Source organism: Triticum aestivum, chromosome 2B (genome assembly GCF_018294505.1).
Source record: "Triticum aestivum cultivar Chinese Spring chromosome 2B, IWGSC CS RefSeq v2.1, whole genome shotgun sequence".
Classification (NCBI taxonomy): Eukaryota; Viridiplantae; Streptophyta; class Magnoliopsida; order Poales; family Poaceae; genus Triticum; species Triticum aestivum.
Genome location: NC_057798.1, coordinates 102691584 through 102717953, shown reverse-complemented (window position 1 = coordinate 102717953; position 26370 = coordinate 102691584). Strand labels below are relative to the sequence as shown.

At 50.3% G+C, this 26370-nt stretch overlaps 1 protein-coding gene across 2 annotated transcripts; it reads left to right on the top strand.

Annotated features, from left to right (window-relative positions):
* Window positions 1-19635: 19635 nt before the first annotated feature.
* LOC123043711 (protein Rf1, mitochondrial-like) lies at window positions 19636-23592 on the top strand. 2 transcript variants are annotated; one of them, XM_044466247.1, is made up of 2 exons: window positions 19636-22591; window positions 23430-23592. In XM_044466247.1, the coding sequence occupies exon 1, from the start codon at window positions 20070-20072 to the stop codon at window positions 21324-21326; it is 1257 nt and encodes a 418-aa protein (XP_044322182.1). In that variant the 5' UTR covers window positions 19636-20069; the 3' UTR covers window positions 21327-22591; window positions 23430-23592. The 2 variants fall into 2 exon arrangements, with proteins under 2 accessions (XP_044322182.1, XP_044322183.1); XM_044466248.1 differs by lacking the exon at window positions 23430-23592 and adding an exon at window positions 22730-23407.
* The last annotated feature ends 2778 nt before the right edge of the window (window positions 23593-26370 follow it).

Sequence of the window (26370 nt, the reverse complement as noted above, 5' to 3'; positions counted from 1 at the left end):
AGTTGGACCCGACTGATGCCCTGAAGACGTCCTTCATCACGCTCTTTGGGGCGTATTGCTACATCACCATGTCATTCGGATTGAAGAATGCCGGTGCCACTTTCCAATGCTGCATGCAGAAATGCCTGCTGTCGCAACTCAGCCGCAACATCCACGTGTACGTGGACGACATCGTGGTGAAGACCAAGCAGCACCTCACACTCCTCGGTGATTTGAAGGAAACATTCGCCAACCTCCGTGAATACAAGGTCAAGCTCAACCCGGAAAAGTGCATCTTCGGCGTCCCGTCCGGAAAGATGCTCGGCTTCCTCGTCTCGGAACGCGGCATTGAGGCGAACCCGGAGAAGATCAAGGCCATCGAGCGCATGTGCAAGCCGTCTCGGCTGTGCGATGTTCAGAAGTTCACTGGGTGCTTGGCCTCGGTCAGCCGGTTCCTAAGCCGGCTGGGCGAGAGGGCGCTCCCCCTGTACCAGCTGATGAAGAAGACAAGCCCGTTCGAGTGGAACAGCAAGGCATACGAGGCCTTCCAAGATCTCAAGCGCATGCTCTCCACCGCATAGTCCTGGCCGCGCCAACCGACAAGGAGCTGTTGTTGCTCTACATAGCCGCGACCTCACGGGCGGTCAGCACGGTGCTGATGGTCGAGTGACCAGAGAAGGGCAAGATCCAAGCCGTCCAGCGACCAGTTTACTACCTGAGCGAGGTGCTCTCCATCTCCAAGCAGAACTACCTGCATTACCAGAAGATGTGTTACGGTGTGTACCTCACCGCCAAGAAGCAGAAGCAGTATTTCCAAGAGAACGTCGTCACCGTTGTCAGCACGGCGCCTATCGGAGAAATCATCGGGTGCTGGGATGCCTCTAGGCGGGTCGCCAAGTGGGCGATCCAGCTAGCCGGCCACACCATCCTCTACGAGCCCCGCACCACGATCAAGTCCCAAGCCCTGGTAGATTTCCTCGTCGACTGGACCGAGACCTAGTATTTGCCGCCGCCTCCCGACTCGATGCACTAGCGCATGCACTTCGACGGGTCCAAGATGCGACTCGGCTTTGGGGCCGGCATCAACTGTCATCTCCGAAGGGAGACCGGCTCCGCTACGCGCTCCAGATCCACTTCGCCGCCTCCAACAACGTCGCCGAATATGAAGACCTTGTGCACGGCCTCTGGCTTGCCAAGGAACTCGGCATCCGGCGCATCCTGTGTTATGGCGACTCGGACCTAGTGGTGCAGCAGTGCTCCAGCGAATGGGACGCCCGCGACTGTTGGGGAACGTAGTAATTTCAAAAACTTTCCTACGCACACGCAAGATCATGGTGATGGCATAGCAACGAGAGGGTAGAGTGTTGTCCACATACCCTCGTAGACCGTAAGCGGAAGCGTTAGCACAACACGGTTGATGTAGTCGTACGTCTTCACGATCCGACCGATCCAAGCACCGAACGTACGGCACCTCCGAGTTCAGCACACGTTCAACTCGATGACGATCCCCGATCTCCGATCCAGCAAAGCTTCGGGGATGAGTTCCGTCAGCACGACGGCATGGTGACGGTGATGATGTACTACCGGCACAGGGCTTTGCTTAAACTTTGCGATGATATGACCAAGGTGGAATATGGTGGAGGGGGGCACCGCATCGGCTAAGGAACGATCCGTAGATCAACTTGTGTGTCATGGGGTGCCCCCCTGCCCCCGTATATAAAGGAGGGAGGGGGAGCTGCGGCCGGCCCCCTTGGGGTGCGCCTGGAGGAGTCCTACTCCCACCGGGAGTAGGACTCCCCCCTCTTGCCTTGGTGGAGAAGGAAAGGGGGGAGGGGAAAGAGGAAAGGGGGGCGCCGCCCCCCCCCCCCTTCCTTGTCCTATTCGGACTAGGGGGGAGGGGGCGCACGGCCTGCCCTGGCCGGCCCTCCTCTTCTCCCTCATGGCCCACTAAGGCCCATTAACCCCCGGGAGGGTTCCGGTAACCCCCCGGTGTTCCCGTAAAATCCCGATTTCACCTGGAAGCTTTCCGATGTCCAAACATAGGCTTCCAATATATCAATCTTTATGTCTCGACCATTTCGAGACTCCTCGTCATGTCCGTGATCACATCCGGAACTCCGAACAAACTTCGATACATCAAAAATTATAAACTCATAATAAAACTGTCATCGTAACGTTAAGCGTGCGGACCCTACGGGTTCGAGAACTATGTAGACATGACCTAGAACTATTCTCGGTCAATAACCAATAGCGGAACCTGGATGCCCATATTGGTTCCTACATATTCTACGAAGATCTTTATCGGTCAAACCGCATAACAACATACGTTGTTCCCTTTGTCATCGGTATGTTACTTGCCCGAGATTTGATCGTCGGTATCCAATACCTAGTTCAATCTAGTTACCGGCAAGTCTCTTTACTCGTTCCGTAATGCATCATCCCGTAACCAACTCATTTGGTCACATTGCTTGCAAGGCTTATAATGATGTGCATTACCGAGAGGGCCCAGAGATACCTCTCCGACAATCGGAGTGACAAAACCTAATCTCGAAATATGCCAACTCAACATGTACCTTCGGAGACACCTGTAGTACTCCTTTATAATCACCCAGTTACGTTGTGATGTTTGGTAGTACCCAAAGTGTTCCTCCGGTAAACGGGAGTTGCATAATTCTCATAGTTACAGGAACATGTATAAGTCATGAAGAAAGCAATAGCAATATACTAAACGATCAAGTGCTAGGCTAACGGAATGGGTCATGTCAATCACATCATTCTCCTAATGATGTGATCCCGTTAATCAAATGACAACACATGTCTATGGTTAGGAAACATAACCATCTTTGATTAACGAGCTAGTCAAGTAGAGGCATACTAGTGACTATATGTTTGTCTATGTATTCACACATGTATCATGTTTCCAGTTAATACAATTCTAGCATGAATAATAAACATTTATCATGATATGAGGAAATAAATAATAACTTTATTATTGCCTCTAGGGCATATTACCTTCAGCGAGTCCAACATGACAAGCTACCACTTCCTCGTCTAGAAGCTATCCAGATCCTTCGAGGGCTGCGAGTTCGTCCATGTCCCGCGCGCAGAGAACGAAGCAGCCGACACGCTCGCCAAAATCGCCTCGTCACGACAAGCCATCCCGTCCGGCGTCTCCCTCGAGCACTTGCGCAAGCCGTCCACCAAGCCATCACCGGACTCCGAGTCCATTCGTGTTCCAGACGACCCGGCCACACCTCAAGCCGGCCCGGGGACTGCTGAACCCGGCCTGGGGGCTGCTCGGCTCATTCGGCCACCATCATCCCGGACCCGGCCATCACCATCCCCGACCCGGGGGCTGCTCAACCCGGCTTGGGGGCTGCCGATCCGGAACCCACCCTGGTGGTCATCTTCGCCATGGTTGCGGCTCCATCTTGGGCCCTCCAAATATCAGAATTCCTGGAGAACGAGGTTCTCCCCATGGATGAGACTGAAGCTCGGCAAGTTCAGCGCAGGACATCCGCCTACAGCATCATCAACAATGAGCTCGTCAAATGCAGCTCTGCCGGCATGTTCTAGCGCTGCGTCGAGCAGGATAGCGGCATCGACATCCTCCTCGACATTCACCAGGGCGAGTGCGGGCACCACGCTGCATCACGATCCCTAGTGGCCAAGGCGTTCCGCCACGGTTTCTATTGGCCCACGGCCCTCGAAGACGCCGAGTCGCTCGTTCTCAAATGTGAAGGGTGCCAACGCTTCAGCAAACGCAGCCACCAGCCGGCGTCAGCACTCCGCACCATACCAATCGCTTGGCCCTTCGCAGTCTGGGGACTCGACATGGTGGGACCCTTCAAAACCGCTCGAGGTGGCATGACGCACTTACTGGTGGTAGTGGACAAATTTACCAAGTGGATCGAGGCAAGACCTATCAAGAAACTGGATGGGCCAACAACCATCCGGTTCATCAAGGACATAGCGGTGCGCTACGGCATGCCGAACAGCATCATCACCTACAACGGCACCAACTTCGCCAAGGGCGCGCTCGAGCAATACTGCTCCGTCTCCGGCATCGGCCTCGATCTGGCCTCCATGGCACATCCGCAGTCCAACGGGCAGGTCGAGCGGGCCAACGGACTCATCTTGTTCGCATCAAGCCGCGACTCGTCGAGCCACTTATCCGCTCACCCGGCAGCTGGCTTGACGAGTTGCCAGCAGTGCTCTGGAGTCTACGCACCATGCCGAACCGGTCGACCGGGTTCACCCCGTTCTTCCTCGTTTATGGAGCCTAAGCCGTCATCCTGACCAACGTCGAGTTTGGCTCGCCGCGCGTCGCGATGTACACCAAAGCCGAAGCCAGAGAGGCACACGAAGACGGCGTCGACCTACTCGAAGAAGCGCGCCTTCTGGCACTTAGCCATTCGGCTATCTACCAGCAAGGCCTGACGCACTGCCACAGCAAGAAGATCAAGCCCCTCGCATTCCGCGAGGCGACCTCGTCCTCCGAATCGTCCAAGAGCAGGCAGGCCAGCACAAGCTGTCCCCTCCATGGGAGGGCCCATTCATCGTGAGCAGGGCCTTGCGCGACCGCAACGCCTACACTACCTCATCGACGCGCGCAAGTCAAAGAAGTGCAAGAAGGACACCGCCGGCAAAGAAACGACCCGGCCGTGGAACGCGGAACTCCTCTGCCTATTTTACAGTTAGCCGCACGAGTGTATGCATCATCGCCTTTTGTAAACGCATGAAACTACGGGGTCCCCAAGCGATACTCGGGGGCTGCCCTTTGTCGACCAATTTATGGCGTCTTTTTTTTCTGCATCACTTCACCACTGAACCCGGCCACCGGTCAGACTCGCTCGACCCGGTGGCTTGGGGGCAGGCCAGCTCGATCGCCACCCCGCCGCCTCACTTAGTGATTCCTGATAAAGTTGGGACGCCACGGCACCCCACTTTGCCCTAAAACCGCAGTCCAGCTTTGGTTGTCGGCGGGCAAGCACAACGGGCCAAAGCTCCTTTATGCTTCATACACTAAGTCAAAGGCCGCCGGGTCGATCAACCCGACCCGTCGCTCATCAGATAAGTAGCCGCACAATCGGATGCTCGCCAACCGGCTAATCCGGATTGCCGCCAGCCGGCCCAGTGGGTGTTTCGCTTGCGCTCAACGCTTCTAAGGACCCAAATCCTGCGCGCTCCTCTCAAGTAATCGAACTCCTTGTCACAGACCGGAGCCTCGGCCGTCTGACTCGCGGGGGGGAGGTTTCAGAGAGGAAAAAACGCATGAAATCGGTTCAGAAAAGCAGAAGGCAAAGAGTAAAAGAGCACTCACGACATTCAGACATAAATACTTAAAGGCCCACGACCCGGGTTCATTACACCCTAACAAACCCCCAATGGGTGGGTGGACATGCTACTTAACAAGATTATACTTAAAGTATCTCAGGCATCTCCAGCACCGCGTCGCGACGTCGACGGCTCTCCCCTGGTGGCCTCCAGGTCCGGCGAGGCACCAGTGTCCTCCACGGCGTCCGCATCGCCATAGACGCCTGTCTCCTCCGACCTCCCCTTCGAATCGCGAAGAAGCAAGCCATAGTCATCGCCATCCGCGACCCTGCCGTCTTCCGTCCGCTCCGGATGGAACTCGGCGTTGAAGGCGAACTCGGTGATGTAGCTGGCCCGGGAGGCGATCCGGCCGCCTTGCTCCTGCAGCAACTGCTCCGAACCAGCGCGCTGGCCCATCAGCGCGTCCAGCTGAAGATCCGGATGCCAAGACAGTGTGAACTGAAGCGCCATCTCAGCACCGGCACGGGTAGTGGAAACGCGCCACTCTCCAAGGCGGTCCGGGCCCATCTCCAGCCAACGCGCCAGGCGCGAGAAGCTGTGCGGATGGACGGAGTCCGGCCACAGGGCCGTCGTCATCGCGGTGCTGGCCTGGGACAGTCGCTCCATCTGCGTCCCCAGGACCCGCAGGCGGGCCTCAGCAGTGGCGATGATCTCCGGGAAGGTCCAGGCCGTCCGCGGATCCGTCCCAGATCCGACAACGCCGGTCGAATCACGCTAATAGCAGACGGCTTCCTCCGCCAGCCGCTGCGTCTCCGAGAAGGCCCCTGCCGCAAAAGAAGAAGCAAGTTAGAAGAACAACAAGGAAGAGAAGCCGGGTCCCAACCCGGCAAACTAAAAGAAGCAGCACTTACTGGAGAAGGACTCTTCCAGGTGCTGCGCCTCGAGCAATGTACGATGCCGCTCCCGCTCCATGACGCGGTCGCGTTCCCCGAGTGCCTTCTCCAGATCGGCCGCCTTAGCAAGGGCCACCTTCAGCTCAGCGTCCTTGTCCTCGGCCGCCTCGCGGCGACGAGTCTCATCCTGACAAGCCTCCTCGGCCGCGGCGGCCTGCTCCCGCAGGCGATCCACCTCGGCCTGCAGCCGGCCCTTGTCGTCGGCCAGCTGGCCGCGCTACTGGTCTGCCTCGACCAGGGCCTAATGAGTCTCCACCACCTTGGTGACCTCTGCCTTAAGGAGCTCTACCTCGGCCTCGAGGCGGCTCTTGTGACCCGCCAGCTGCTCATCCAGCCGGTCGGCCTCATCAAGAGACTGTCGGGCCGCGGCCGCCTCCGCCCTCGCCTGCGCCGCCTGGACGCCAAGACGGTCGGCATCAGCAACAAGCCGATCGTAATGATGACCGGCCCGGAGCAGCCGGGTCCGCCAAGACAGCACCTCGGCTGCAAAGAAGAAGGGTTCAGCAGAAGAAAAAAGGCAAGACTTAAGATTTGGCCCAACTACTATGTAGTTGGCCCGAATCTCGGGGGCTACACCCAGTGGGTGCGCTAGCGCGCCCCCACTAGAAAAAAGCACGAACGTACCTATGGCGACGCGAAGCTCCTCCTCCTTGGCAGCAAGTTGCTCCTTGAGCTCCCGGTGCTTGCCCAGGAGACGGTTGAAGGCGGCAACCCAGAAGGCGTCAAGATGCTAAAAAAGACAGAAGTCAGAACAAGGTCCGGCAATCTAAAGATTCGACCCAACTACTACGTAGTTGGCCTGAACCTCGGGGGCTACACCCAGTGGGTGCGCTGGCGCTCCCCCACAAAGAAGAAATTACAAGGAAGCAAAAGAAGGAAGACTTACCAGAACGGCACACTCCAGGTCGCGCGTCCGCTCCACCTCGGCCTGGGCGAAGCCTCAAGCCGCTCCGTCCGGCCTCGCAGGTGGCGGCTGACGGCATCCAGCGCCTCCTCCTCCTGGGTCTAAGGCCCGAAGACGGCCGCGCCCCCGCTCCGCGTGGGCTGCGGCACGGCAGCTCGACGCCCACCCTGCTGGGGCAACAAGGCGTGCCCCGTGCTGGCCGCTTGTGACGCGGCCAGCACCTCCTCTGACGCCCCTCCCGGTGCCGATGGCGACTCGGACGCCGGGACGCTCTGCGTCGCCACCTCAGGCACCGCCGCCCATGGTGCCTCTTCCATAGCCGACGGCGCCTCCGGCGCCGCCGCCCGTGGCGTCTCCTCCAAGATGCCGCCGCCTCACCACCATCAGCCCCCGCGTGCTCGACCACGTCGGCTCACGGCGGGGTGTCGCCCCCCACCTCCACGACCTCCCGGTCGAGGATCACCACCTCAGTCCGGCCGCCACGGCCACGCTCCCTCACCGACAACGGCACAAAAACTCTCGCCGCCACCATCGTGCCCTCCGGCATCACGCGCCAGGCCGGCTCCACGTCGGATCACGCCCATGCCGCCGCTGCGTCGGTCCAAGCCTGGACCGATGCCGCCTCCAGCTCCGCCTCGGCCCGGTTCCTGTCCCGCCAGGCTAAGGCCTCGGCATCGTTTGGGTCCAGGCCGAGGTCCGAGTCACCCTATCCCTCCTCCCCAGCCAGGCCGGCGAGGTCGGACCGGCTCCTGCGGAACGCGGCCCCTTCGACGGCCGCAGCCTCCGCCGCCGCCCTCGCAAGCGCGATGGGCGACCTGAAGAAGAAGGCAGAATAAGCAAAAAAGAGACAAGACTAGCTCAAGAAATCCAGGCGCAAGCAGGAAATGAAACTTACCCCGTCAAGACCGGGCCGGGGTTGGCCTCCCACGCTTCTTCTTGGCCGGCCTCCCAGGCTTGGCCGGGTCCGCCGCGCGCTTCGAGGCCCAGGGTCGCGGCGCGACGCTGTCCTTTCCATGCGGGCGGCTCGGCGCCGCCCCATGCGAGGACCCGGCTCCGCCCGCGTCACCGCCTCCCCCGCCCAATGCCGCTACACCAACAACCGGCATCAGCGTCGCCTACACCGTGACATGATCAACAATTCAAGGCAAAATGAAGAAGGAAATATGCAAGACTTACCAGCATGACGCCCAGCGCTGGCATCAGACTCGGCCACCTCCTCGCCACCTTGGGCCGCAGGCTCCTCTGACGCCATCGGCGCCACCTGCGACGGAGCCCGGGCATAAGGATGCCGGATTATGTTCAAGAGAATCTCCCGCATCACGTCGGGACGAATAAGAAGATGCGCGGCAGTGAAATAAGAAGACCAGACGCTCACCTGTGGCGCCGGGTTTGACTGGCTATATGGCGCCTTGCCGAATCGCCAGTCCTCTCCAAGGTTGGCCTTGGAGATGTCGTTGACGCTGCGCACGACCTGCTCCACAGACAACCGCGTTGACCCCATTCGGTTGGGGTCCTACAGGCCGATCATCTCGCCGATGAGGCAGGAGCGCCTCTAAAGCAGAAGGACCCGACGGGTGATGAACGCAGCAAGGAGGTCGGTGACGGTGAGCCCCTCCTGCATCCTCATCACCGTCACCCGCTCGCAGAGGTTGATGATCTCCTACGACGGGCGCCGGAGCTAGTAGCCCCAGTTCATCTTCACCCGCGGCGGCGCGACAACTAAGGGCGGAAGATTGATATGGTCCGCGCCATGGTTGCGGACGTAGAAGAAGGAGTTCTGCCACTTCTTGGCAGAATCCTCGAGCGGGATCTTGGGGAAATCCGCCCCCGACCGCTTCGAGATGACGGCGGCGCTGCAGTCGGCGAACTCCCCGGCCGACGGGCCCTGCTACTTCAGGGAGAAGAAGCGCGCCCAGAGGTCGATCGTCGGCTCAACCCCTAGGTACCCCTCGCACAGGGTCACGAAGCCGGAGAGCTGGACGATGGCACCGGCGCCAAGATGGTGCGGTTGGAGCCCGAAGAACTCCAAGAACGCGTGGAAGAAGGTGCTCACCGGCAGCCCGAACCCGCGCTCGAAATGCATAAGGAAGACGACGCGCTCCTGCCCCTCGGGCCAGGGCCTCTGCTCGCCGCGCGGCTGGCAGACACCGACGTCCGTCTCCCGCGGCAGGCACCGCGAAGCTCGAAGCTGCATGATGTCCTTGCTGGTGACGTTGGAGCCCATCCAGGAGCCTGACGACAGCGCCATGGACAGAAGAAGGAAGAAGAAAATGGACGACGGAGGAAGCTCTGCTCGGAGCTACAGGCGCAGCTGTGCGTCGGTGGCAAAGAGCAGGGCAGGAGCAGGAGGACAGGAGGGCGCGAGCGAGAATGGTGTCCGCCGCCCCCTTGCCCCCCTCAATTTATAACCCCTGGTTCAAACATGGGGAAGTGGGATCGTCTGCATGCACCCGTTCCACTACCCCGCAATAAGTGCGCACGTACGCGCGCACTAACTGCTCGGGGAAGTGCAACCGGCCCCCAGACGCCACAATAAATCCGCGCATGTGGCCAAAGGGCGCGCGGCGGCGGGCCCCAGCCCGTCGCCCGATCTCGTCACGCGTGTGGCCTGTCAGGCCCCACCGACTTTCGGGCGCCACGTGGCGCCTGCGCGAAGCCCAAGGGATCGCCTCAAGATTCGACGGACTCCTCGGTTCCCGCCATGGCCGGGATACCGCGATCGGGTTTCCGAGAAAACCGGCACACAGCAGGTGTTGCTGGACTCTGCGCCCGCAGAATCCGCCTTGCTCAAGGGGGAAACTGCGAAGGCCCACTCATCCAAAGACGGCGGACCTTCACAGCTTCGGGGACTACTGTCGGGGGGATGAACCCCGGGCAGGCAACGGAACCCGGATCCTTTTCAAAAACAGCAGGGCCCGCATCGCCCCGCAAACCGGCACGCGCCTGGCCGGGTCGCTCGACCCGGCAGGGCCTGCAACCTGGCCAAACTCTCTGACCCGGCAAGGTAGTTCGACCCGGCCACAGCAACTGGCGCAAGACAACTCAACCCGGCACAACCAAGGCTTTCCCAACAAGCCAGCCCCACCCGTGGCATCCACGGCAACCCAGCCACGGGTCAGCTCCCGTCCCATCCAGGCCGTACGATGGGATGAGACCTCAACCACCGATGACCAAGACAACAGTGTTTCCACCCATGCCTATGGTCAGCTGGGGCGTGGCAACAGTGCCCCTCACCTACCCGCTGACCTAGGCTGGCGTGGCAATAGTGCTCCCTCCCTCACCACTGACGACAGCAAGCGGCAGCTTGACGGAGATTACTGTACACGACTCGACTCGGCCACACCCTGACGACCGACAAGATGTAGCACAGTTCCCCTAGGCCCACGGGGCCCGCGCCTAGGGGAACCCGGCGAACCACAAGCCCACAAGCAGGACCCAGCCTGGTGTCCCGGACACCGACAATACGGACCCACCGACTCGGCACATTACCATTGTAACCCTGGGTGGGTTGATCTATAAAACCCCCCAGGAACCCATGCCTACAAAGGAGAGAGACAAGGCACGCAAGGAGAAGATAGCAGACAACACAAGAGGAACACAAGCAAGCATAGGACTAGCCACCCAACAGCAATACCGGAGAGAAGGAGCAGCCTAAGCCTTGGCCAGCTTCCTTCCTCCTCCACACAGCTCCAGGAGCAACATTGTACTATCGATCATCTAACCAGACTCGGCAGGACTAGGGGTGTTATCTCTCCGGAGAGCCCCGGACCTGGGTATGTTTGGCATCCCGCGCCCGCGCATACCAACCTCGCCTCTGGAGCCCACCAGCACCCTCGAGCCTCCTCCTCTCTTTAGCCATCCCTTGGCATCTGCCGTGCGCCCACCACAACAACCAGGGTATTAGATACCGGTGTTAGTAACTCGAAATAAAAGCTGCGGAATAAACGGAGACTAGCTAAAGGTGAGATAACGATATGTGTTGGAAATGTTTCCAAGCTTGATGTGATCAAGCATCGCATACTCCCTCTACCATAGAGATTGGTGCTAAACCTAAATAATTGTTATTTGATGTTTGCGTTGAGCATAGACATGATTGGATTATGTCTATCGCAATACGGTTATTCATTTAAGGAGAATAATGGTTACTCTGTTTATTTGAATAATACCTTCAATGGTCTTGCACCTAAAATGAATGGTTTATTGAATCTCGATCGTAGTGATACACATGTTCATGCCAAAAGATATAAGATAGTAATGATAGTACCACATACTTGTGGCACTGCCATTTGAGTCATATTGATATAAAACGCATGAAGAAGCTCCATGTTGATGGATCTTTGGACTCACTCGTTTTTGAAAAGATTGAGACATGCGAACCATGTCTATTGGTATATATGCATAAAGAAACTCCATACAGATGGATCATTTGGACTCGCTTGATTTTGAATCACTTGAGACATGCAAATCATACCACATGGGCAAGATGACTGAAAGGCCTCGTTTTCAGTGAGATGGAACAAGAAAGCAACTTGTTGGAAGTAATACATTTTGATGTGTGCAGTCCAATAAGTGCCGAGGCACGCAGTGGATATCGTTATGTTCTTACTTCACAGATGATTTGAGTAGATTCCAAGTGTATTTACTTGATGAAACAAAAGTTTGAATTATTAAAAGGTTCAAGTAATTTCAGAGTGAACTTGAAGATCGTCGTGACAAAAGGATAAAATGTCTATGATATGATCACAGAGATGAATATCTGAGTTGCGTGTTTGGTACACAATTAAGACATTGTGGAAATTGTTTCACAACTAATGCCTCCTGGAACACCATAGTGTGATGGTGTGTCCGAACGTCATAGCTGCACCCTATTGGATATGGTGCATACCATGATGTCTCTTATCGAATTACCACTATTGTTTATGGGTTAGGCATTAGAGACAACCGCATTCACTTTAAATAGGGTACCACGCAATTCCGTTGAGACGACACCGTATGCACTATGGTTTAGAGAAACCTAAGTTGTCGTTTCTTAAAAGTTTGGGGCTGCGACGCTTATGTGAAAAGTTTCACGCTGATAAGCTCGAACCCAAAGCGGATAAATGCATCTTCATAGGACACCCAAAAACCATTGGGTATACCTCCTGTCTCGGTTCCGGAAGCAAAAGAGATTGTTTCTAGAATCGGGTCCTTTCTCAAGGAAAAGTTTCTCTCGAAAGAATTGAGTGGGAGGATGGTGGAGACTTGATGAGGTTATTGAACCGTCACTTCAGCTAGTGTGTAGGAGGGCATAGGAAGTTGTTCCTGTGGCGCCTACACCAATTGAAATGGAAGCTGATGATATTGATCATGAAACTTCCGATCAAGTCCTACCAAAACTCGTAGGTTGACAAGGATATGTACTACTTCAAAGTGGTACGTAATCCTGTCTTGGAGGTCATGTTGCTAGACAACAATGAACCTACGAGCTATGGAGAAGCGATGGTGGGACCGGATTCCGATGAATGGCTCGAGGCCATAAAAACCGAGAAAGGGTCCATGTATGAAAACAAAGTATGGACTTTGGAGAAACCACTTGATGGTCGTAAGGCTGTTGGGTGTAGATGGATTTTAAAAGGAAGACGGGCAATGATGGTAAGTATCACCATTAAGAAAGCTCAACTTGTCGTTAAGATATTTTTCGACAAGTTCAAGGAGTTGATTGCGATGAGACTTTCTCATTCGTAGCGATCCTAAGAGTCTGTTGGAATTATATTAGCAATTACTGCATTATTTATGAAATCTTGCAGATAGGATGTCAAAACATTGTTTCCTCGACGATTTTCTTGAGGAAAGGTTGTATGTGATACAACCAGAAGGTTTTGACAATCCTGAAAGATGCTAACAAGTATGCAAAGCTCCAGCAATCCTTCTAAGGACTAGAGTAAGCATCTCGGAGTTGGAATATACGCTTTGATGAGATGATCAAAGATTTTGGGTTTATACAAACTTTATGAGAAACTTGTATTTCCAAAGAAGTGAGTGGGAGCACTATAGAATTTCTGATGAGTATATGTTGTTGACATATTGTTGATCAAAAATGATGTAGAGTTTCTGGAAAGCATATAGGGTTATTTGAAAAGTGTTTTTCAATGGAAAACCTGGATTAAGCTACTTGAACATTGAGCATCAAGATCTATAAGGATAGATCAAAATTGCTTAATAGTACTTTCAAATGGGCACATACCGTGATAAGATTTTAAGGAGTTCAAAATAGACCGGCAAAGAAGGAGTTCTTGGCTGTGTTATAAGGTGTGAGTATTGAGTAAGACTCAAGACCTGACCACGGCAGAATAGAGAGAAAGGACGAAGGTCGTCCGCTATGCTTTAGACGTAGGCTCTATAGTATGCTATGATGTGTACCGCACCTGAAGTGTGCCTTGCCATGAGGCAGTCAAGGGGTCCAAGAGTGATCCAGGAATGGATCATAGGACATTGGTCAATGTTATCCTTAGTAACTAGTGGACTAAGGAATTTTCTCGATTATGGAGGTGGTAAAAGAGTTTGTCGTAAGGGTTACGTCGATGCAAACTTTGACACTAATCTGGATGACTCTACGTAGTAAACCGGATTCGTATAATAGAGCAGTTATTTGGAATAGTTCCAAATAGCGCATGGTAACTGCATCTAGAAGATGACATAGAGATTTGTAAAGCACACACGGATTTGAAAGGTTCAGACCCATTGACTAATAACCTCTCTCACAAGCGAGATATGATCAAACCCCATGGGTGTTGGATTCATTAAAATTACATAGTGATGTGAACTAGATTATTGACTCTAGTGCAAGTGGGAGACTGTTGGAAATATGCCCTAGAGGCAATAATAAAATGGTTATTATTATATTTCCTTGTTCATGATAATTGTCTATTGTTCATGCTATAATTGTATTAACTGGAAACCGTAATACATGTGTGAATACATAGACCACAACATGTCCCTAGTGAGCCTCTAGTTAACTAGCTCGTTGATCAATAGATGGTTATGGTTTCCTGACCATGGACATTGGATGTCATTGATAACGGGATCACATCATTAGGAGAATGATGTGATGGACAAGACCCAATCCTAAGCATAGCACAAGATCATGTAGTTCGTTTGCTAAGAGCTTTTCTAATGTCAAGTATCATTTCCTTAGACCATGAGATTGTGTAACTCCTGGATACCATAGGAATGCTTCGGGTGTGCCAAACATCACAACGTAACTGGGTGGCTATAAAGGTGCACTACATGTATCTCCGAAAGTGTTTGTTGGGTTGGCACGAATCGAGACTGGGATTTGTCACTCCGTATGACGGAGAGGTATCTCTGGGCCCACTCGGTAATGCATCATCATAATGAGCTCAATGTGACTAAGTAGTTAGTCACGGGATCATGCATTACGGAACGAGTAAAGTGACTTGCCGGTAATGAGATTGAACGAGGTATTGGGATACCGACGATCGAATCTCGGGCAAGTAACATACTGATAGACAAAGGGAATTGTATATGGGATTGACTGAATCCTCGACATTGTGGTTCATCCGATGAGATCATCATGGAACATGTGGGAGCCAATATGGGTATCCAGATCCCGCTATTGGTTATTGGCCGGAGAGGTGTCTCGGTCATGTCTGCATGGTTCCCGAACCCGTAGGGTCTACACACTTAAGGTTCGGTGACGCTAGAGTTGTTATGGGAAATAGTATGTGGTTACCGAAGGTTGTTCGGAGTCCCGGATGAGATCCCAGACATGACGAGGAGCTCCGGAATGGTCTAGAGGTGAAGATCGGTATATTGGACGAAGGGTATTGGAGTCCGAAATTGTTCCGGGGGTACCAGGTGATGACCAGCGTGTCCGAAAGGGGTTTCGGAGGCCCCGACAAGCGTTGGGGGGCCTTATGGGCCAAGGGGAGGGGGCACATCAGCCCACTAAGGGGCTGAGCGCCCCTCCCACCCCATCTCACGTAACCTGGAGAGGCGAGGGCGCCACCCCTAGGGCAGCCGCCCCTCCCAGCTTGGGGGGCAAGTTTCCTAGGCGGTTGGGGCGCCCAAACCCATCTAGGGTTTCCCCTGGCCGCCGCCCCCTCCTCTAGATCCCTCTAGAGGGGTCGGCCCCCTTTCCCCTTCCCCCTATATATATAGTGAGGGGGTGGGAGGGAAGCCACACCCTTCCCTTGGCGCAGCCCTCTCCCTCCTCCAACACCTCCTCCTCCTCCATAGTGCTTGGCGAAGCCCCGCTGGAGAACCACGAGCTCCACTACCACCACACCGTCGTGCTGTCGGAGTTCTCCCTCAACTTATCCTCTCCCCTTGCTGGACCAAGAAGGAGGAGACGTCCCTGGGCTGTACGTGTGTTGAACGCGGAGGCGCCGTCCATTCGGCGGTAGATCGGATCTTCCGTGATTTGAATCGCCGCGAGTACGACTCCATCATCCATGTTCTTGTAACGCTTCCGCTTAGCGATCTTCAAAGGTATGAAGATGCTCATAATCTCCCTCTCTTGTTGCTAGAATCTCCATAGATTGATCTTGGTGATGCGTAGAAAATTTTGAATTTCTGCTACGTTCCCCAACACGAGCATGGTTTGATCATTACAAGAAAGCCGAGCATAAAAATTCTGAATAATAATTTCTCTTGAGAGCTCATGATTGGGGCATGAATATAACATTGACTTAAGCCTCCCCCAAGCTAGAACGATACTTTCTCCTTCACGGGGACAAAAATTATATATATAATTCCGATGACGATGAACTAGATGCATAGGATAATTTTTTTTGATGAAATTCCAATTTCAAACGATTCCAGTTCCAAGATCCAATATCATCACATAGCCTATACCATGTCAATGCTTTTCCCTTCAAAGATAAAGGGAAAACCTTCTTCTTAGCTTCACCTCCGGGCAAACCTGCAAGCTTAAACGATCCACAAATTTCATCCACATATATCAAGTGCATATCAGGATGTTCGATTCCATCTCCTGCATAAGGATTAGCTAGCAGTTGTTCTAACATACCCAAAGGAATTTCATATTCAATATTTTCAGTAGGTGCAGTAGGTTGAGGGGCAACTAATTGTGGTTCCGGTCAAGGTGAAGATACCCCGAACAAACCCCTCAAAGGATTGTTTTCCATAGTAGCATGTGACAATAAATTTCACCGCGTAGTAAGAACATTTCCTTACCAATTTCCACTTACCAAGAGAACTTCACTCCCCGGCAACGGTGCCAGAAAATGGACTTGATAACCCACAAGTATATGGGGTCAATTGTAGCCTTTTCGATAAGTAAGAGTGTTGAACCCAACGAGGAGCAGAAGGAAATGACAAGTGTTTTTCAACAAGGTAATGTCTGCAGGGCTAAAATTATAAGTAGCGGAGTAGTTTGATAGCAAGATAGTTTGTAATGAGCAAGTAACGATAGTAGTAACAAAAGTGCAGCAAGGTAGCCCAATTCTTTTGAGGCAAAGGAAGGCCAAAATGGTCTCCTATGATAAGCAAAGTGTTCTTGAGGGTACACGGGAATTTCATCTAGTCACTTTCATCACGTTGGCTTAATTCGTGTTCGGTACTTTGATAATTTGATATGTGGGTGGACCGGCTTAGGTGTTGTTCTTACTTGAACAAGCCTCTTACTTATGATTAACCCTCCCGCAAGCATCCGCAACTACGAGAAACGTATTAAGAATAAATTCTAACCATAGCATTAAACTTTTGGATCCAATCGGTCCCTTATGGAATAGCGCATAAACTGGGGTTTAAGCTTTTATCACTCTCGCAACCCACCATCTAATAACTACTCCATAATGCATTCCCTTAGGCCCAAATATGCTGATGTGTCATGTAGTCAACGTTCACATGACACCACTAAGAGAATGACGACATACATATCATCAAATATCGAACACATATCAAGTTCACATGATTACTTGCAACATGATTTCTCCCGTGACCTCAAGAACAAAAGTAACTACTCACAAATGATAATCATGCTCAAGATCAGAGGGGTATTAAATAGCATAATGGATCTGAACATATAATCTTCCACCAAATAAACCATATAGTAATCAACTACAAGATGTAATCAACACTACTAGTCACCCACAAGCACCAATCTATAGTTTTGATACAAAGATTGAACACAAGAGATGAATTAGGGTTTGAGAGGATTTGGTGTTGTTGAAGATGTTGATGAATATAGCCCTCCTGAAGATGGGAGAGTTGTTGGTGATGATGATGACGATGATTTCTCCCTCCGGGAGGGAAGTTCCCCTGGCAGAATCTCTCCGTTGGAGGGCAAAAGTGCTCCTGCCCAAGTTCTGCCTCGAGGCGGCGACGCTTCGTCCCGAATGTCCCCTCATTATTTTTTCTAGGTAAAAATGACTTATATATCAGAAGATGGGCACCGGAGGTGGGCCGAGGAGGGAAGCACCCACCAGGGCGCGCCTGGGCCTCCTGGCGTGCCCAGGTGAGTTGTGCCCACCTGGTGGCCCCCTCTGGTACTTATTTGTTCCAATAATTCTTAAATATTCCATAAAAATCCTCGGGAAGTTTCAGCTCATTTGGAGTTGTGCAGAATAGGTAGCTTGACGTAGCTTTTTTAGGTCCAGATTTCCAGCTGCCAGAATTCTCCCCCTTTGTGCATACCTTGCATATTATGAGAGAAAGGACACTGGAATTACTCCAAAAAGCATTATTATACAATAAAACAACATAAATAACAGTAGGAAAACATGGTGCAAAATGGACGTATCAGGCGGCGGCGCGATGCAGTGTGGAGGAGAGGGCAGGTGGGATCGGGGTGGTTACGGAAGGGGGTCGGGGGAAACGGGTGGGGTGGGGTGAGCTTTTTCTTTCTTTGTACCGGTCGGATGGGTTTCTCGGGAGTTCAGGAGGATCCCAGGTGGGCCTATATAGGGCGATGTGATCCAAATAGTTACTCTAATCCCATGATTAGAATAGTGTTATCCTGCGCGCGCGCGTGTGTGTGCGCGCGCGTGTGTGTTGAATATTTATTTTAAAAATTGTGCACAGGGATATATATCACTCCCTATGTAACTTAATGTTTTACATTTTGGTAAGTTATACAATTAAATAGTTTTGGTGTGAGCTACGTAAAAAATCATAGAATTCTAGCGCATGTATGATTCAAAAAAGGTTCATAGGGACGTACACACATTTTCATCCTGAATTTCTAGCACGTGTAGAAAAATCATGACTTTGAAAAAGTATAAAAACAAATTTGTACCGAAAAGGTTTTTAAAAAATTACACATGTACATAGGGATGTATTCTTTTTTTTTCGGGATAGGATGCATACTGCATGTTAATAAAAGTTTCATGACAAAATATACTCCCTCCTTTGATCTATATAGGGCCTAATGCATTTTTCAAGACTAACTTTGACCAAATATTAGAACAATAATATATGACATGCAAGTTACATAAAGTATATCGTCAAATTCGTATGTGAAAGGAGCTTCTAATAATATATTTTTCACATTATATATCTAATGTACTATTAATCTTATCAATAGTCAAATGCGATTTTGAAAAATGCATTAGGCCCTTTATAGATGGAAGGAGGGAGTATGTCGATATGTGCTATAAAAATATCATCAATTTCTAGCACATTACAGGCTCAAATTCACTATAGAAGTCCATGATTTTTGGTTGTATCTCACATAAAACACATTTCATTATGAAAATTGACATAAATGAACTATACATCCCTCTGTATATGTGTATTTTTTGTAATTTTTAGAACTTAAAAGGTTTGCTTTTTATTTTGCAAAATTTAGGACTCCATATAGCCCAGGAGCAGAAAATCTTCACTCCCTCCTCAAATGTAGTAGCTGTCAAATTTCAAAAGATCTCACTTTTAGGCCACCTATGGTTTGGAGGAATTTTATAGGATTTTCGTATGATACGTCATCTTTAATAGTAGACTTTCAACCTTTAGATTTGGGACAACATGGGAAGGGTTTCACGGCGCAAAATTCACTACCTAGATGCTCAAAGAACTAAATCTTAAAAAATCTTCTTTGTGTGAGAATACTTAAAAATATATTTTTATGGCTTTGCAGTACATTTCTACGGCTTGCAACTGAATTTATATTTTTGGTCTGAATAAAGTTATATTGTGAAAAATTATGTGATATGAATATATCCATATGAGACCATAACTTAAATTTACCTGCAAAAAATGCTACTCCCTCCGTTCCTCAATATAAGGGGTATTATTTTTCCAAAAAATCAAACTTATCTAAGTTTGACCAAGTTTATAGACAAAAATATCAATATCTAGAATACCAAATCATTATCACTAGATTCATCATGAACTATATTTTTACATTTTATATATTTAGTATTATAAATCTTTATATATTTCGTTGTGAAGTTGGTTAAACATAGACAACAGTTGACCTTTTGAAAAACTAATACACCTTATATTTAGGAACGGAGGGTACGATAACTGAATGTTGCCACCTAGCACATTTGTACAACTTGGAAAAGCACTAGCCCCGTCGTCTCCCACTCCACTCGTCTTGCTCAGTACACACCAAGGCCATGCCTCGCTTCTCCTCCAGCACGCCAATGTCGCCACCCCGCCTCCGCCTCCGACTCGGCGGACGCCACTCCTCCTCCACCTCTCATCCCTCACGCATCTGGGATCCCCACGCCGCCTTCGCCACCGGCACGGAGCGGGCGGTATTTGGCACGCTCACTACGGAGGACGCACACCACCTGTTCGACGAATTGCTGCGGCATGGCAATCCTGTCCAGGAGCGCTCCTTGAATAACTTTCTAGCTACCCTCGCCCGCGCGCCCACGTCCGCATCCTGCAGCGACGGCCCCGCCCTAGCCGTCGCCCTCTTCGGCCGTTTGTCCTGAGGCGCCGGACGACGGGTGGCGCAGCCAAATGTCTTCACCTATGGCGTCCTCATGGACTGCTGCTGCCGTGCGCGCCGCCTGGATCTGGTGATCGCCTTCTTCGGCCGTCTCCTCAAGACGGGCCTGGAGGCAGACCGAGTCGTTTTCAGCACCCTCCTCAAGGGACTCTGCCATGCAAAGCGCTCAGATGAGGCTCTGGACGTGCTGCTTCACAGGATGCCTGGGCTGGGCTGCACCCCCGGCGTAGTGGCGTATAACACCGTCATCCATGGCTTCTTTAAGGAAGGTCAAGTAGGCAAGGCATGCAATCTATTTCATGAAATGGCGCAGCAGGGCGTTATGCCTGATGTGGTGACATATAGCTCGGTTATTGATGCGCTGTGCAAGGCCAGAGCAATGGACAAGGCAGAGTATTTCCTTCGTCAGATGGTTGATGATGGTGTCGTACCTAATAATGTCACATATAATAGCCTCATCCATGGATATTCCTCTTCAGGCCATTGGAAGGAGGCAGTTAGGGTATTCAAAGAGATGACAAGTCGGAGGGTTACACCAGATGTGCATACTTACAACATGTTTATGACCTTTCTTTGCAAACATGGAAGAAGCAAAGAAGCTGCAGGAATTTTTGAGACCATGGCTATGAAGGGCCTGAAACCTAACAACGTTTCATATGCTATTCTCCTTCATGGGTATGCCACTGAAGGATGCTTAGTTGATATGATTAATCTCTTCAATTCAATGACTAGAGATGGTATTCGGCCTAACTGTCACACTTTGAACATACTGATTAATGCATATGCTAAATCTGGCATGATGGATGAGGCTATGCTTATCTTTAAAGGAATGCGGAAACAGGGAGTGAGTCCAGATGTAGTCACCTATTCAACTGTAATACATGCATTTTGCAAAATGGGTAGCTTGGACATTGCTATGGACAAATTTAACCAGATGGTTGATATGGGAGTACGACCGAATGCAGTTGTTTATCATTCCCTAATCCAGAGTTTTTGTACACATGGGGATTTCGTGAAAGCAAAGGAATTGGTTACTGAAATGAGGAACAAAGGTATGCGTCCTCCTGATATTAACTTCTTCCATTCAATAATGCAGAACCTATGCACAGAAGGAAGGGTAACAGAAGCACGGGATATCCTTGACTTGATAGTGCACATAGGTATGAGGCCTGATGTTCTCATATTTAGTTTACTGATCGATGGATACTGCCTAGTCTCCAAGATGGAGGATGCATCAAAAATATTTGATGATATGGTGTCATATGGTTTGGAACCTTCTAATATTACGTAGGGTATTCTTATTAATGGCTATTGCAAAAACAGAAGGATTGATGACGGGCTGATTCTGTTTAAAGAAATGTTGCGCAAGGGACTTAAACCTACAACTTTTAATTACAACGTCATACTGGATGGATTATTTCTGGCTGGACGAACTGTTGCTGCAAAGGAAAAGTTTGATGAGATGGTTGAATCTGGAGTAAGTGTGTGCATTGATACATATTCGATAGTTCTTGGTGGACTTTGTAGAAATAATTGTAGCGGCGAAGCAATCACGCTATTCCAGAAATTAAGCACAATGGATGTGAAATTCAATATTATAATTGTCAATATAATGATTGATGCCTTCTACAGGGTTCAGCGAAACCAAGAAGCCAAGGATTTGTTTGCTGCAGTATCAGCCAATGGTTTGGTAGCTAATGTCTTTACCTACACCATAATGATGAAAAATCTTATAAAAGAAGGGTCAGTGGAAGAAGCTGACGATCTCTTTTTATCAATGGAGAAGAGCGGCTGTACTGCTGACTCTTATATGTTAAATCTTATTGTCAGAATGTTACTGGAAAAAGGAGAGCTAGTCAAGGCTGGGAATTATATGTCTAAAGTTGATGCAAAGAGCTACTCACTTGAAGCTGAAACCGTTTCGCTGCTTATCTCTCTCTTTTCAGGGAAAGGGAAATATAGAGAACACATAGGATTGCTCCCTACAAAGTATCGGTTTCGTGAAGAAGCAGCCACAGTTTAGTTTGATACATGGTAAACTTTAGTTTGTTGCTTGCCTAGGCCTGCTAAAGTATCCTTCTGCTTGTACAACAAATGCATTTACTATATGTAAGAAGAAATTCACTATAGAAGAAGCTCAGAACAAACAAAGCTGAATCCAAACTTAAACAGAAGATGTGCAGTATGCTAGCCAAACACCTATGGGAGAAGACAGACCTAGGCCTGCCAAAACAAAGCTGAATCCAAACTTAAACAGAAGAAGCAGCAACAAACTGAAGATGTGCAGTATGCTAGCCAAACACCTATGGGAGAGTGACAGGTGGCCGAGCCGTTCACCTCCTGCCAGTATCCATGGCTTGGCCTCACATGGAAACGAGTCAACCAGTCCCTGGCGGTTTCAGGTGGCTCCACTGAAGATGCATTCATTTCTCTGCCAGTGTGCCCCTTGTCAGCGCCTGTGTGCCCTTGTGTCTGTTTCAAGAAGGTATTTGAAGAAGCTGAGCAGGAACCGGAGTTTGACCGGCTTGAGATCTACGCTGCCAAAGCCAGATTGAGGTTAGTTAATCATAACATGGTACTAGAGAGATGTTTTGTTGACTGTTGTGGTGGCTTTGATGATTTACTTTGGATGATGTGTGAAGAGGCAGCATGCAAAAGTCTGAATCATATATGCTTGTGTTGTTATTTTTGCAGATCCTAGTCTTCTTTCCATGTACAAGTTGAGCTGTAGCAGACTGTACGTTAGCCTTTTGTATGTATATGCTTGCATGGATTATGAGGTGTACAGCCTTGGTTTAGGGTCTGCCTCCAAATTTTTTTATCGATGCAGCACCATGTTGAGTTGAACCTCGTAACTTGGCTTAATTAGATCGTGCTGGTGATATCGCCGGGAATCGAAATGTTGATGGCTTCAGAGTTTTTTTTATTAAAAAGCATACTATGTGTTGTTGCACAAACTGGTGCAGATCAATGTTCAGAGTTAATATGGTTCTGCTGGTAATTCTCATTGACTGTCAGCCTGTTATTTTTGGTTCCATACTCTATATCACAGCGGTACGACTACAATAAGGATATATGGCTGATGTATTTGGAACATCTTTGCCATGGGACAGAGCTGATAAAGTCAGTTGTGTCTGCACTTTGTGTGCAATCTGGGCTATGCTTTAATTTTCTATTCATTTCCTTTTGACTTTGGTAGTACGTACAACATCCGTATCAAAATATAAGATGTTTTGTAGGCTAAACTAGCCTAGAAAACGTCTTATATTTTGGTACGAAAGAGTACTATTTTGCTAATGAAATCTGGGTCATTATCTTATCCCCTTAATCCAACAAAAGTGTGCCCTAACATTGTTGATTGGTTAATTCATCTCATCTCATTTTTTTGTGACAGTCTGATGGATTTTGGTGAGCTCGCCATGGTTTTCTCCTCTGTTCCTTCTTGAAGAGCTGATGGTGTAACATTTTGGTACTACAGAACAGTGTTTTGCTTCTTCCCATAGAACTGCCGGTTCCGATTATCTTTTTATATTCATTGTCTAGTTTATTTTCTGTTACATGAGCTCAAGTTCAGCATGTTCTTTCATCTTCTTCCTCATAATTTTTCATTACTCACTATGCAGTGAAGGTCTTGTACTAATTTCTGAAGCAGAACCATTCTTTGAGAAATACTCCACAAAAATGTTTGTCTTGGACCTGAATCATATTTGCTCTGAACAAACAGACTGACTGATACAGTTATCTACATATGGCAATTTAAAATTAGTGTAAAATGCTTGCAACAATCGGACGCATTAAAAGATCTCCAAAAAAACATTACACATTTTACGAACAATAATTTGCTAATTATTTCATAGAGCAATATTGAAAGATCTCACATGTAAGTGTAGGAATAAACTTCTGGAAAAAAAGAAGGGTCAGTGGAAGAAGCTGACACTCTTTTTATCGATGGAGAGGAGCGGCTGTACTGCCAACTCCTGGATGTTAAATCTTATTATCAGACGGTTACTGAAAAAAAGGATAGATAGTCGAGGCTGGATATTATATGTCCAATGTTGATGCGAAGAACTACTCATTTGAAGCTAAAACTGTTTCGCTGCTGTCTCTCTCTCTTTTCAGGGAAAGGGAAATACAGAGAACACATAAGATTGCTCCCTACAAAGTATCAGTTTCTCAAAGAAGCAGCCATAGTTGAATAGTTCTATACATGATATCTGTACTTGGCTCCTAGAAGGTAAACTTGAGTTGTTGCTTGGCATGGGTCCATTTGCTTGTACAGCAACTGCATTTTCTATATGTATACCCAAGCCTCTATTCCAGGCAAGGTTTTTGCCATGAGATTAAACCACTTGGATGAAAGTGACACATAGTGAGTTGTGGTTATGGCGCGTGGTATTATTTTGGTATATGGCTGTGTAGAAATGAGTGGTGTGCCCAGGTTTTCGTTTGAAATTTTTTGAACGTGCGTCATGGTTGTGTTGGTTGGTTTAGCATTTTATGTTGTTTGTACGGCAGGTTGTACGGTGAAATTTGTCCCCTGGTGCGGTCAGTCGCTGTCGATCAGGTTGCCTTGAAGCTTCTTCGGGTTTTTGATTGGTCATTGGTTGTGTTTGTCCCATCGCTGTCGATCTCTGCCCCTGTTGCCTGTTGGTCAGTCGCTGTCATTGCATGCCGCTGTTGGTCAGTCTCAGTGGGTGTTTTGAGCGGTGCCGCTTCACAGTGTTGGTTCGGGAGTTCGCTAGATTAGTGCCGCTCTTCTCGTGGTTTCTGGAGATCTTGCCGTTTACTGAGCCTATAAATAGATGGCTTCCCTTGCTGTAATTTTGGGTGCACCCAGCCTTGTGTGTTATGTGCCGCATCAGGCTGGACAACAACTTCGGGGCCGCTCGACGCCTCGATTCTACGTCTCCAGGCGGCAAAGTGAAGGCAGCGTGCGGCGACCCATGGGCTTGACGGCAGCTCGGGAGGCATCGCATCCATGCATGCCCCATGTTGTGCCTCGACGCTGCCGGCGAGGCAGCCCGGTTTCTGTTTTCCTTGCTGGGTGTGGTCTTCCTATATACCGTACATCCTCTTCTAGCCGCCGGGTAAATGATGATGGCGTACACCATCAACTGTTGGCCGGCGTCCGCGTCGTTGTTCGGCCACGACGGCTGCGGGCACACCTGTACATCCTTCCCGATCTCCGTCGCTTATCGATCTCTCATTCTGGTGGTGCCCTCCAACTTGCCGGCTGTTCCAGCTTGCGCCCGTTGAGTCGACCTCAACCCTGCCAGGCCGTCGGCGCCCCTTCGTAGATGAGGCGAGGAGGCCAGTGCCCCGTCCGCATGTTGTGGCATGACGGCACTCACTCTGTCACACGACGGCTGTCTCGCCTTCGCCGCAGCTCCTGGCCCGGCGTCTTCCGGGAGGACAATTTTCAAGCGCCTCCCGTAGAGGGATTCGGTGTCGCTGGACGCGTCGTGTGCAGGTGGTGTTCGGCCGTTGGGGCTGCGAGGTGCAGCTCCGGGAGCTCTAGGGCTAGCATGTGTGGCTCATATGATGAGCATGGCCGCGCCGGATGCGCACTTCTTGCTGCCGCTCCTCGACTACTCGCTGGCGATGAGGTGGCGGCTATGGTGGATATGTGCGAGGCGCCTTCCGCTGGTTCATGTCGAGGTCGCCGTCGGTTTTCGCTCCTCGGTCGCACGACACCTGCCTCCTTCTCTCGCTCCCTTTGTTGTCGCCCTGTAGCCCCTTGCGGTTTGTCGCGGACATGTTTGCGGCTGGAGTGATGCTGCTGCGTTCGTGTGGGGTGTGTGTGTGTGTGTGTGTGTGTGTGTGTATGTGTGTGTGTGCGAGTTTGCACGCACAGCTGCATGCGCGCATGCTCCATGTTGTGCGTGATGTGGGTGTGCATGCTCAGGACGGCAGAGCCGGCGTAGCCTGCTTGCTCCTGGGTCACGGTCGGGTCCAACTCTGGTGGCTGCGGCATTTTCATCAAGTTTCATTTGCTATTAACTCCCATGCTTCGTCCCCTGCTGCCGTGGCCCAGGTGATCAAATTCTACCTTGGACATAATTAATTTCCTAATACAAGCTTCCATTCATTGTATACTACATAAACATATCTGTATAGTGCTACCCAGCTATCAGAAGTGTCAGCTATGGTGCCTACTCCTCCCACTTGAATGGCAAGAGCAACGAATCTTCTTACATATTTTCCACTCGCCATCCTCTGCTGAGAAAATATAAAATAATATATATGACGTGACTACGTGTGCAGACACTGCATGCATGGAAAAAAGACGTAACAGCCCGTACAACAATAATCCTAGACACAGGGACCTGTTACGG